At 34.6% G+C, this 12,763-nt stretch overlaps 2 protein-coding genes across 3 annotated transcripts; both read left to right on the forward strand.

Annotated features, from left to right (window-relative positions):
- Nucleotides 1-2,568, forward strand: LOC307163849 (uncharacterized protein). Of its 2 annotated transcripts, none has more exons than XM_079880104.1 (7): nucleotides 1-169; nucleotides 488-586; nucleotides 1,136-1,163; nucleotides 1,276-1,313; nucleotides 1,479-1,519; nucleotides 2,212-2,270; nucleotides 2,376-2,568. In XM_079880104.1, exons 1-6 carry the CDS (start codon nucleotides 121-123, stop codon nucleotides 2,266-2,268), a joined length of 312 nt encoding a protein of 103 aa, XP_079736230.1. In that variant the 5' UTR covers nucleotides 1-120; the 3' UTR covers nucleotides 2,269-2,270; nucleotides 2,376-2,568. The 2 variants fall into 2 exon arrangements, with proteins under 2 accessions (XP_079736230.1, XP_079736229.1); XM_079880103.1 differs by lacking the exon at nucleotides 1-169 and adding an exon at nucleotides 170-225.
- A 3,170-nt stretch (nucleotides 2,569-5,738) lies between these two features.
- LOC307163847 (uncharacterized protein) lies at nucleotides 5,739-10,588 on the forward strand. Its single transcript, XM_079880100.1, has 7 exons — nucleotides 5,739-6,203; nucleotides 6,312-6,623; nucleotides 6,712-7,017; nucleotides 7,697-7,792; nucleotides 9,086-9,126; nucleotides 9,364-9,425; nucleotides 9,926-10,588. Exons 1-6 carry the CDS (start codon nucleotides 6,149-6,151, stop codon nucleotides 9,421-9,423), a joined length of 870 nt encoding a protein of 289 aa, XP_079736226.1. The 5' UTR covers nucleotides 5,739-6,148; the 3' UTR covers nucleotides 9,424-9,425; nucleotides 9,926-10,588.
- Nucleotides 10,589-12,763: the final 2,175 nt, after the last annotated feature.

Raw genomic sequence — 12,763 nt, forward strand, 5'->3', positions numbered from 1 at the left:
GAAAGAGCATGTTGGATGGACCGAATCCGCCTGGACAGACTCCACTGATTCAGCCACAGAATTCACGCGTGCTCATCTCTCTATTTCTGCAGATGAGTGGGCAGAAACCGATGAAATCCAATGCATGAATATAATGGCAAGAACATGTCCAAAACTCTGAAGCGATACGGTGCGTATAGCCCAAATGATAAAAGTCTCAGAGAAACATGTCAGGAAAAATAACAGGTCTATACTTATTATTGTCCAGCCATTTTTTTTTAAAGTTTAAAAATGTCAACTGACTAAATTGATTTTATTCAAGTTGATTTTTTAAATGTAATTACTGTAGAAGAAAATTGTATTGGAACTCTGAAAACTCATGAAATCGAGTAAAAGTGAAAAACTGAATGTAAACAAATGATAACCGTTTACAGTAGATACAGAACACTGCCCACTGCATTAATTAACCTATAGGCATATCTATATCTAGTTTTTCAGGATATTTCAGGAACCCAACCAATCTACTCCTGGCTTCTGTACACCGGCTGCGTGGCAGCGCTGCTTACCATACTTCTAACAGTCATTATATCTGTAGGATTGTACCGAGGTGAGAATTTGGTGCTTCTGATTTAGAGGATGTTTAAATATATATATCCTAAATAGTTGGGACTTGCACTGATTAAGTTTTGAATTTGCAAAATTAACAAATGCCTAAAAATGAGTTTTGTTTTGCTGGCTGGGCCTTTTTCAGGTTTGTTTGATTGGACTTTAAAGTTGTCTGACTAACAATCCAACATAACCTTGTATGTTCACAATGTTGATTCATTTATGTTGATGAATACAGTATGACAGTCTTATTGAAATAAGCCTGTGTAAGTCTTCAGAATTTCCATATTAGTAGCCTTTTACTTATAAGAAATCATTCAGAATATTCATGTAGTTAAACATTTTGGAGGAAATATGTGTAAATGTGCACAATTCATAAACAAATGCCGAACCAAAATTGTTAGGATATATATTTTAAAACTATAGTAATATCAATCAATTTTGCATGAATTAAAAGGCACATGCTTTGGTAAAATTGTTCAGCCGATATATGAGACATTGTGGCATGTTTTTTATAATATATTCGTAATTTTTTCCATTAAATTCTCAGATATGTCGGCGAACAAAAAAAACAGAGGGTCAGTATTTTAACTTCTACCCTATAAACTTCAAAAAGTGTATTTTATAAATGTAATTGAAGCAACTGAACCAAACAGTTTTTATTTTATTTTAATTGTAATTTTATTTTAGGCTCACAAGAAAAGATGCCCACCGCAAACTTTCATATGGTAATGTTTCCTTTCCAACCTGCAACTATAACGTGGTATGCAGTATTCTAATATATAATATATGCAATAATAGCTGTAAAGTAATAAGAGTCAAGACAAAAAAACCTGCAAACACAAAATGTTTTATTTTTGTTTATCACAAAAAATGTATTTACCCTTTAACAGGCAAACAGAACACACTGAGAGAAGAGAGTTCATCTGTTATGGTAATAGACAGAAAATTGTGAAGACTAAACTAAACTTTTTACTGCATGTGTGTCTTCTGAAAATTACTATGTTGCATAAATGCACTTTTAAAAAAAATCAACGACACAATTCTATACGTATTCTACAATATGAACAAGGCTTGTGAAAATATTAAATGAATATGAAATTTTAAAAAATTATATAAGTAGTTTTTGAAATTTGATCAAAATAGTTTTTGCCTGTAACTCCTTTGACATTATGTGTGCGCGCTTATGTGTTATATTGGTAAAAGTTTTATTGGAGCTTGGCAGATGTGGTCACTATGAATGTCGTGGAATGGAAAATAGCTGTGTGCAGATTCTTTAAAAAAAAAATTTTTTTTTTTTTTTGTAATGTTTTTTTGTATTACATGATTCGACTGATCAATTGTGGCATTGAGCAGTTAAAAATGTATGTTTAATGACCAATAAACTTTAATCAATAAGAAAGAAAGGTTGTGATGGAACTTTATGAAGTCTTTTTAATGTCTTCGCTATAGTTTCTACTCCTTTTTGTACGTAGGATTTATTTTGTGTTTTTTGACCAGTAAACCACGTAACCTTGAACAGCAAAATATTTTACTTACAAAACTATGCTTTTGCAAACTTTTTACCAAACAAAATTTGTACTAACTTTAAATAACTATATTTTATAATCTTAACATTTTGTCCAGTGTTTCTCTGGGGATCTCATCAGTCACGGACAGGACACGAGTCCATCAAAAGAATAAAGGTAAAGCAAATTTTATATGAATTATGTGCAACAGCAAATAGTAACTCTTGTAAGGATCGTTCTCACGTGGCCTTGAGATTTTCTTTCTTTCTTTTTTTTTTTTAGGGTGCTATAGTGGAGAAGGACATGTTGGAGTATGTTAAAAATGACTGAAATAAAAGTTAGAAAATTAAACATATTGTCTTAAAACAATAAGATGACCTGTTCTTGTTTTAAAATCATGAATATTTATTAGTTAGGAAATGTAGGTTTTCCTGTATGTATGTTACTTTTTTCCATAATAAAAATCTGTCCTCTTGAAATTGGGTTAAATCATGCCTCTTTGTAGACCATCACACTTTCTTGACCATTTTACAGAGTAGTTCATATGATGTGAAATTTTATGTGAGATATATTTGTCCTAAAGGAAAATAGGCTGATTTAAAATACAACCTTAATGGCATCCTGCTATTATAAATAAGGACATGAAAATTAGGAGAGTGGCACCAATTCTATAGTCTTTTGTAATTCTATAGCTTTTTTGTAAAGTAAAACATGAGCCTGTAAGATTGTGTTCATAATGTATGCATATTTTCCTGTCATGGGTTGAAAAACCACACTGCATGTAAAAAGACAATATATGGCCTCTTGTTGTAGCCTTCATACTCTCACTTAAGTGTTTGTGGTTAGAAATAAGCTGCATAAACAGGATGTTAGATGAGATGAACTGCACACTGCACTATAGCACACTGTCCATTTTTGCAGAAACTCCACTGACATAACTTATGCCTTGATTTGAAACTGTTTATGTTGGACCTTACATCTTTGTATTGATACATAATGTTCTCATTTGTCATACATGACCTAAATTACCATATTAACTTGGTCTGAGGATAAATAAAATTAGACTGCAAATCTGTATTAAATCACTGTGATTATATTTTGGAATATAATATTTAATGATAACAGATTAGAGAGTAAAGTTGTGAATATTACATCAGCGACATTTGTTTTCCTCTTTTGTATTATGCAGATTTACAGATCGTATAATGCAAACTCTGAATTAAGAAATTGCATTACATTTTTGTATTTCTGATTTCACACTATTAAGGGAGTATACTTTTATTTTGTCCATTTTACTTGGTAAAATGTCAAGCTTAAGGAGATAGTGCACCCTTACAAAAAATAGGTATACTTCAAGTTCAAGTTCATAAAATATATTTGAAATTTAATTAAGCATACTTCATGTAATATGTAGTAGTATACTTGTAAGTATACTATTTTAATACTACTTGGAACTAAATTGGCCCACTTTTTAGTGTATAAAAGTATACTTTAAGTGTAACAGTAAACTTTGAGTATTAGTTTACAAATAGTTTTTCATTTGGACTGCAACCATACTACAAGTGAACTTATAGGTTTAACTTAACATCATACTTAACTGTCACCCCCCTTTTTGAGAATGGACATTAAAATGCACTATTCAAGCTTAAATGGTTGTAATTCAAGAATGCTTTGGAGTATAGACCTAAGTTTGGTCTTGTTTTAAAGGGAAAAAATAGCAGATTATTGCTGAAGTGAAAGCACTTCAAAAAATTAAAGTATGAAAAAGTTATAGAAGTTTAAATTTACATTAAATCAAATATAATTTATTTAATATTTTTATTTTATATAAAATATATATTTTATAAAATATGTTTTACAAAAAAATTACTATAAAACCAAAGCCATATATCTAACCAAGTTGTGTTCCAAATTTGAAGTTGATATCACAAAAATTGAAGTTCCCATGAGATTTTGTTTAGGCGTATTACCAAAAATAGCCACCGGGTGTCATTGAATTCCACTTAATTTAACTGTATGCATTCTACCATAACAAATTAATAAATTTCTGTCCAAATATCACTTCTGTCACAAAATATGGAACCTTGAGACTCAGACCTTTCTGACAGTATGTGTTTTGTCAAGATTAGAAAATATTTTGATCATAAATTATGAAACATAATGATGCCCAAAAGGGGAGGAGCCTGATCAAATAATTTAGAGTACCGTTTCTATGGTAACACAATGTCCAATCTCAAAACAGTTTTCACAGGATGAATTCGGAGATCGTAAGCTTTCAAATGATACCTAATTTATGATAACTACTAAAATATGTAATGTAATAAAAAAAGGCGATAAAAAAGATAATATTATATTTTAGAGGATAATATATATATTATACTTTTTAGAAGATAATATTATTTTATATTTTTTTATTGACAAATACTAGATTAAATGTTTTATTATGAACTTTTAGCATGAAAACCAAAGTTTCAATTATTAAAAGTGTGTACGTCCACTTTTTGTGATAATGGTCAAAACTCCTGTTATGATGAAGATTTTTTGAGGTGCGCTCTTGTCATAAATTCATTTATTACTGTTCCTGCATAAATTGTAACAAAAAAACAGTGCTGAAATATCTATTAAGGAGTCTTAGACCTTTCCAACAATATATAGTTTGTCATGATTAAATTAGAATTTAATTGTAATATAGTGAAGTAAACTTAGGCGTCCCGTATACGGGACGGTGACAGTTATTAAAGTGCAAAAATAATACAGTTAACTATAAGTATACTACTGTTCTTATTTAGGTATTCATTTTTACACTTGAAATGTACCTTCAACTGTATTTTTAACTCTTTCCCCACCAGCATTTTTTTTATTTTTTTATTTGCTAGCCAGCGCCAGTATTTTTTTTATCATTTTCACAAAAATGTCATGGCCCCCAGAATATTTTGTTGTAATATCTGTACATGCAGACTGAGTTGAGTTCAAGAATAGGTCTAATAGCACACTTGAACATCGTTTACTCTTTCTCTCATGCCATTCCGAATGACTGGCTTTCTGCTGTGCAACTTTCGATATTTCGAATATTCCAACTGTTTTATCCATATGAGGTCAATAACAGCATTGCATTAGCCAAAAACATTCCACTGAAGAAAGTCATGCAAGATTGGAGTATTTTTAATTTTCATATTTGTGCTAACTGTTTTTTTAAACTATTGTTATTAAAAAACTTCATATATCTTAATCATTTGTTAACAACATGTATTCTTTACTTCAATAAGCAATTTTTTCTGCCTTCATTTTCATACATTGTTTAACATTGTTAGCTAACATACATAAATGGAATACAGTCATCTCATAACAAATCACTCTAAATTGTAATGTAGACATGCATTTTCTGTAAAGCTGCTTTGAAACGATATGTATTGTGAAAAGCGCTATACAAATAAATGTGAATTGAATATTTTAACATGACGTTACATAATTCATTTGGTATATTTTGTAGCGTGACATTCCACATATGTATAGCTATCTGAAGCGCAGTGTGGAGAAACGGTATTGTCAGCTTGTGAGTGAAGGTGTGGGCGTTCTTACACCATACTCCTCTTTTCATCTCACCATGTAGTTAGATAAAAACAATTGACAGCAGACTGTCAAAAAGAGTTAACAGACAAGAACAACTTCTCAGCTTGCATAGATTGCTACACAGAGAAACAAATACTAATCCTGATAAAACTAATCCAATAATTGTAGATGATACGTTGAAATAGACTGCTTGTTTTTCATCAGGTACACACACACAGTATAAGTGTTACTTTGCAGCTTATTTGATTAAAGCATTATTACCTGTATAATAAGATACCTTATACGTTATAAGAGTGTAATTTGCAACATAAAAAGATCTAGTATATCAGTGTATGCTTTGCAACTGCTTTTCTAATGCTAGGAAGGTCCACCCACTGGTGAGGTTTTTTTTTTTAAATCTTTTTGCAAGTAAAAAGGTATCTGGCATCTTTTGGCATTAAGACTGTGACCGTTAAAAGGTGCATCAGAGCCTTGAAACCATTAACATGAGTACCTGGATGTGCTGTAGGATTTTATGTTTTTGCATTTCAGCTTTACAAAGTAAGTCTTTTATGCAAGTTAAGAATGTCTTCACATTTATCTCAGCTCATTAATATTTCATCATGTTGAATATTCATTTTAAACTTGCTTTTATTCTCTCATTTTCAGTTACTTACTCATTCCTCCTGGCTCAGTCACCGGACCTCACACACGTCTCAGTTGGTGACACTGTACAATTAAGATGTACATTTGAGCATAGAGTTTCTTACTGCTATAGTGCTGTAACATGGCAAAAGCTGAACATACGGACTGGTAAACTCACACCGGCGAGGTCTGGCTCTCGTGATGATCAACATGATGTTAAAACTTGCGTTTTTACTTTAACAAATGTATCAAAGAATGATTCAGGTTTGTACTACTGTATTGGCCAGCATAACTCAATGGCTATTATCGGCAGTGGAAGCAGGGTGATCGTAACAGGTAAATCTGGGGTTAAATCTCATCAACTTTTCTATGGGTCACGGTCACTATAACAGATAACATTTTGACGTGATGATATGTGTTGTAGATCGCTCTGTTGAGGAACCAGAACTATCCATCTTATACTCACCACCAGAAACTGGCTCATCATCGGTACCGCTGCAGTGTCTGGTGACTGGAGTTGTCCCGTCTCAAGTGCAGGTGTTCTGGAGGATTGGAGAGGAAATGCATGTTGGATGGACCGAATCCACCTGGACAGACTCCACTGATTCAGCCACAGAATTTACGCGTGCTCATTTCTCTATTTCTGCAGATGAGTGGGCAGAAACCGATGAAATCCAATGCATTGCTGAATATAATGGCAAGAACATGTCCAAAACTCTGAAGCGATACGGTGCGTAAAATGATAAAAGTCTCAGAGAAACATCAGGACAAACATTACATGATATGTTGGGACATTACATGTCCCCGTTTTTTTCTCTGTTTTTTAATAAATTGGAGACTAGATTAGTCGCACTAAAAGGTTGGGTAACACTTTATTTACAGTGTCCCTGTAATACACATATAGATACTACAGCAATAATAGTCAATTATGCATTGTTACATGCAACTAACCCCAAACCAAACCTTAACCCTAATTATATAGTTAATAACTATAACTTAGTACTTCATTGTATAATTACACTGTAACAAGGACACCTTGAAAATAAAGTGTGACCAAAGGTTGTCTAGATTCAAGAGGTCATTTACACAAATGTTTTTTTTCTCTCTTTTCTTTGGCAGTGGTTTTGTGTGTGTTAACATATTAACATATACAAACATATATCAAAACCCTGATGAAGTGATTAAAAATGATTAGAATAGCCCTAATAAGAAGAATAAGTTTAATAATTCTGTTCTTCAAATTAAAATGTAATCTCTATTATGTGAACAAAATAACACATTTTCATACATTCAAGCAGGATACATAGGTCGATATAAAGAATTCCAAAGAATTGAACCTCGGTTTCCACTATAGAACATTACATGATAAATATTAATTATGAATATAATTGTGATGGTTAATCTTTCAGGACTGTTTCAAAGGACTCAATCCTTCTGGCCTCTATACTCTGGCTTTGGGGCAGCATTGGTTATGGCTGCGATCTTCTCTATTTGTTTATGCCAAGGTAAAGATTTAAATCAATCTGGATACCCATTTAATTTTTTTAACAAATTAATAATTTACAAATATTATAACTAACTAACATACTTAAATCAGTACATATGAGGAAATTATTACCAATATTCATATGTTTTTATCTAGTCTGTATGTAATCTGCGGTAAAAGTACATAATTCTCAGAAGAAAAATTATAAAAAACTGAAATGTGAAAAAACAAATAAATAACTGAAAAAAAAAAAAAAAAACATGGGTTACTTACAAATTATTGGTAACACTTTACAATAGGTTAGTTAACTAACATGAACTAACAATGAGCAATACATTTGTTACAGTATTTATTAGTCTTTGTTAATGTTAAAATACAGTTGTTCAATGTTTGTTCATGTTAGTTCAATGTTGAAATTCACATTAACTAAGGTTAATAAATGCTGTAAAAGTATTGTTCATTCTTAGATCATGTTAACTAGTTAAAGGTTCAGTCCGTGTCGAATCAACCAAATTTTGGAAACTTCCCCGGCTCAAAATTTTGATTTTGCTATTATTTTTTCTAAAGACAAACATAAATAGTGATGAAAGCTGTAATCCCGTAAGAGTAATCCACTATTTTGTAGAGGGGGGTTAAAATGACAATTTTGGATTTGGAGCCAAGTTACAGGCTGGTAAAAATTACTTTAGAAATGGCAGTATAATTATTTTATTTTTAAACAGAGATTGGTAGGTCTATAAGTTGACTTTAGCAATCTTTGTTACATTAAATGCCAACAGTGAAAGTTCAAAAATGGGAAAAAGCACTTATTGTGTTTTTTTTTGCTCCAAGCTTGCATGAGTCTAACTCATTAAAGATACCTCTTAAAGGTTTTTAAGAAATATTTATTTTGGTATCTTCATTATAAAGGCCCTATATGGTTCGATGCAGCTCCATGAGTAAATTGGTAAATTGTCCACTTTTTCAGTCGTCAAAAACCAAATGTGGGTCACTTTGCATACAGCTGATACTTTTTTTCTTTTAAAGAGGAATATCTGAACAACAATGTTGAAACTTAAATGTATCTAATTTTTTTCCTATATACACAATTGCATGGAATATACCAGTCTGAGGGCCATAAACACGTTTTTTTCTAAAGTTTGTGTGCCTATCACTCAAAAAGTATTCTACTGTAAACTGTACTGTATGCAATTCAGTGCATATGTTATAAACATGTAGTCATCTTCTAGTGCATTAAATCTGCCAGTGGCTTCATCATAACACACAATTGAATGTATCTTTTTATTAAATATATTGTATTTACCCTTAACAGGTAAACAGAGTGAAGCGACTGCAGACATTTCATCTGTAATGGTAAGCATGGTATATTCTGATAATTATAGACTGATATTTATATATACAGATATTATTATTATTCGTTAATTATTCCATTTGAATGGTTGTTAGTGAATTTGTGAAAACGTAACATTTAAAAAAAAAATCTTGACAAAAAATATTTAATACTTTAACCTGAAGAGTCAAAATGATTTGTCAAGTACAGTTTAGAATAGTTTTGGTGTGGATATATTAAACTTCTTATTTTTTGTCTAGTTTTATCCAGTGGATCCCATGAATTTTGGACAGAATTTAAGTCCAAAAAGAAAAAAATAAAGGTAAAAATAAAATGTATGTATTTTCTATTTGTATGTACTTTTTGACTGTAGACTTGGAGCCTGGTCTCATTGTTAATACGTAGATATTAATACGTAATTTTCAAAGACACAAAACATACTTTTTTGTACGTTTGGATAGATGCTGAAATGTATAATTAAGGACGTATCTGCAACATTCGTTTTACAGCTACAAAATGTTAAATATTTACAAATCTTTAATTTCATAAAGATATCTGTATAATTCCTTGACCCTATACTCCCAAACCTAAACATTATACAGAATATATATAGAATAAAATGTAATGGACAGAGATGTGTAGGGAAATGACAATTTTAGTAACAATATAGCATTAAAAATATATTTTGAGCCGCTAATCCTACTCCTACCCCTAAACTTACCCATAGCCAATTCTTAAAACTGTAAAGTTATGAAGAAAAACATAACAGGCAGACAAGTGTTATCACAACAATTTATTCAGATAATCTGTTATTTTTTTCAGGGCATCAATGGAGATCAGTGTTAATGAAAGGAATGCAAAGGAATGTTGGAGTATGCCACACAACCTTCTAATGGAGAGTAGTTGTTAAATCAAAATTATAACAATGATCAGTATTATTGTTTGATTATGTCTCCTCTTGGTTCCAAATAAAGATATTTTTACTTTTTAAAAGCTGGAATTACATTTTTATGTATTTATGTACAGAAATTGCCCTCTGCCTTTGAATCCTTAGGAAGCCAACTTTTATTTTGGTGCAAAGGTTCTTGAGGAACCTCTTTTGAATATGCATGTGCACAAGTTATATTTGAGAGCTAAAGATTTTCAGTGAATAACGACTTATATTTCACTCTGTTCAAAGCTTTTATATGGTTTAGAAAAACTTGAAATATAGAGACCATGTGTCACATTCACCGCCATCTGTCTTCGTCTGTGTCTGCACTACACTTCCCAGTATCCTCCATCATCACCTTCACCTGCACATCGTCATCATCATCCTCATCACCTGTGTTCACTCATCACCATCACCTGTTGTCGTGTCATTATCACCTCTGTATTTAAGTTCCCCTTCTCACTCATGTCGGGGTTGGTTATTGTTTGTGCACTAGCACACTGTTTCGTGTTTGTTTGGATTTTGCCTATGGAAATAAATATTGAGTATTTTGTATCTTCGCTTGACCTTCGTCTTCTTCTTCAACCCGCTGACGTTACAGAATAACCGACCAAAAACAAAAGAACACGTTTGTATATATATACAGTATTTATTTTTTCCCGTTTTCGTGTTCAGTATTTTTGTTCCGTTTTCATCCCTGCTTGCACCATGGACTTCCCAGCGGTAAGACTCATGTGCCTTGAGCAGAGAGAATTCTCCCTCGAGGAACACTTAGAAGAATTTTTGGATCTCGCCGATCAGACCACCTTCCCGGACTACTGCCTGTGCGCTTTCCTGTGACACGGACTCAATGCTGCCACACGTGCACATTTGTCTGGGGAGGATCCTCGAGGGAGCTTTGCGTCATATGTGGAGTGGGTGCTGGCGTCCTGCGGATCTGCGTTCGCCGTCGAGGATGCCGCCAGCCCCACTCCCCATCCAGTGCCCAGCCAGAGCCACCCAGACCGTGTGGACTGTCGACCTTAGCCCACCGCAGGTAGCGTGATGGAGCCTGCACTTCACGCCAGTCCAGCCGATCCCGCACTTAACGCCAGTCCAGCCGATCCCGCACTTCACGCCAGATCTGCCGAGCCCAAGGCAGTATGCGTCATGCCTGCTGCCCCTGAGACTGTGAGCGTCATACCCGCCGCGCCTGTGACAGTAAGCGTCATGCCCGCCGAGCTAGAGACTGACAGCGTCATGCCCGCAGAACTAATGTTTTCTTTTATTCCGCCGAGCTTGAAGCTCCCTTCGCCGCTGGTTCCGTCCAGCTCAAAGCCCTCTTCACAGCTGGTCCTGCCCAGCTCAAAGCCCTCTTCACAGCTGGTCCGGCCCAGCTCAAAGCCCTCTTCGCCGCTGGTCCCGCCCAGCTCAAAGCCTGAAGGGTCCTCTCCGGCATGGCCGCCCGAAGGGTCCTCACCGCCATGGCCGCCCGAAGGGTCCTCCGCTGTGGCCACCTGTTCAGCCTGCACCGCTGTGGCCCCTTGCTCAGCCTGCACCGCCGTGGCCCCCTGCTCAGCCGGCACCGCCATGGTCTCCTCCTCAGCCTGCTCCGCCACGGTCGGCAATACCATCCTGGAGTCTCCTGTCTGTCCTGTCCCTGTTCTCCCCCCGGTCACTGACTCCAGGATGCCCACCCCCCCATCCCAGGTTCTGTCATCTACGGCGCGGGTCGCGCCTAGCGGGAAGGGGGAGTTATGTCACATTCACCGCCATCTGTCTTCGTCTGTGTCTGCACTACACTTCCCAGTATCCTCCATCACCTTCACCTGCACATTGTCGTCATCCTCATCACCTGTGTTCACTCATCACCATCACCTGTTGTCATGTCATTATCACCTCTGTATTTAAGTTCCCCTTCTCACTCATGTCGGGGTCGGTTATTGTTTGTGCACTAGCACACTGTTTCGTGTTTGTTTGGATTTTGCCTATGGAAATAAATATTGAGTATTTTATGTCTTCGCTTGACCTTCGTCTTCTTCAACCCGCTAACGTTACACCATGGGGCTTGTTTTGTATTTTGCAGTTAATCTCTGCATCATTCAAACACATGATATATTTGAAGATTGCCAAAGCCTGAAGGAATTACACTTCACTGAACAAAATTACAAAATAATCTCTAAAAGTAAGATCAAAGAAACAGACTTTCTGACATTCTCATGACAACTTGCTATTACTAGTTATCACCAAAATAAAACAAAATGTAATAACATGCAAATCCTCACCTTTTCATCTTTAGTTAGTGTGTAATGTTCCTGTTTGAGCATAACAAAGATCTACAAGGTTACAAAGCTCAAAGTCCACTTTAAAGGGAGATATTTCACAGAATTCACTTTCCAAGAACTACAACGAACGACTCTTTAGAACTATTTGTTTTTCTCCAGGATTTATGTTACTCATTTAAATAATCCCCGTCCACGGAATACGGAAAAAAAAAGAAAAAAAAATGTGTAAGGCCTGGTTGAGCTGCTGCTATGTGAGACGCTTTTTTTTCAACCCCTTTTCCAAAACTCATTTGTTTAACCTTCCTATTGCTGACGAACTTAGTGGTTAAATTTATTTTAAACACTGTTCCTGAACATTGTAACCCCAACGTTTATCTGTGTGCTGCACATTTTACGGAGGACAGTTTCCAGAACCTAAGAGAGTACAATGCAGTCTACGCACAAAAGCTTCAACTGAAACGGAGC

This window comes from Squalius cephalus, assembly GCF_949319135.1.
Source record: "Squalius cephalus genome assembly, chromosome: 8".
Taxonomy (NCBI): Eukaryota; Metazoa; Chordata; class Actinopteri; order Cypriniformes; family Leuciscidae; genus Squalius; species Squalius cephalus.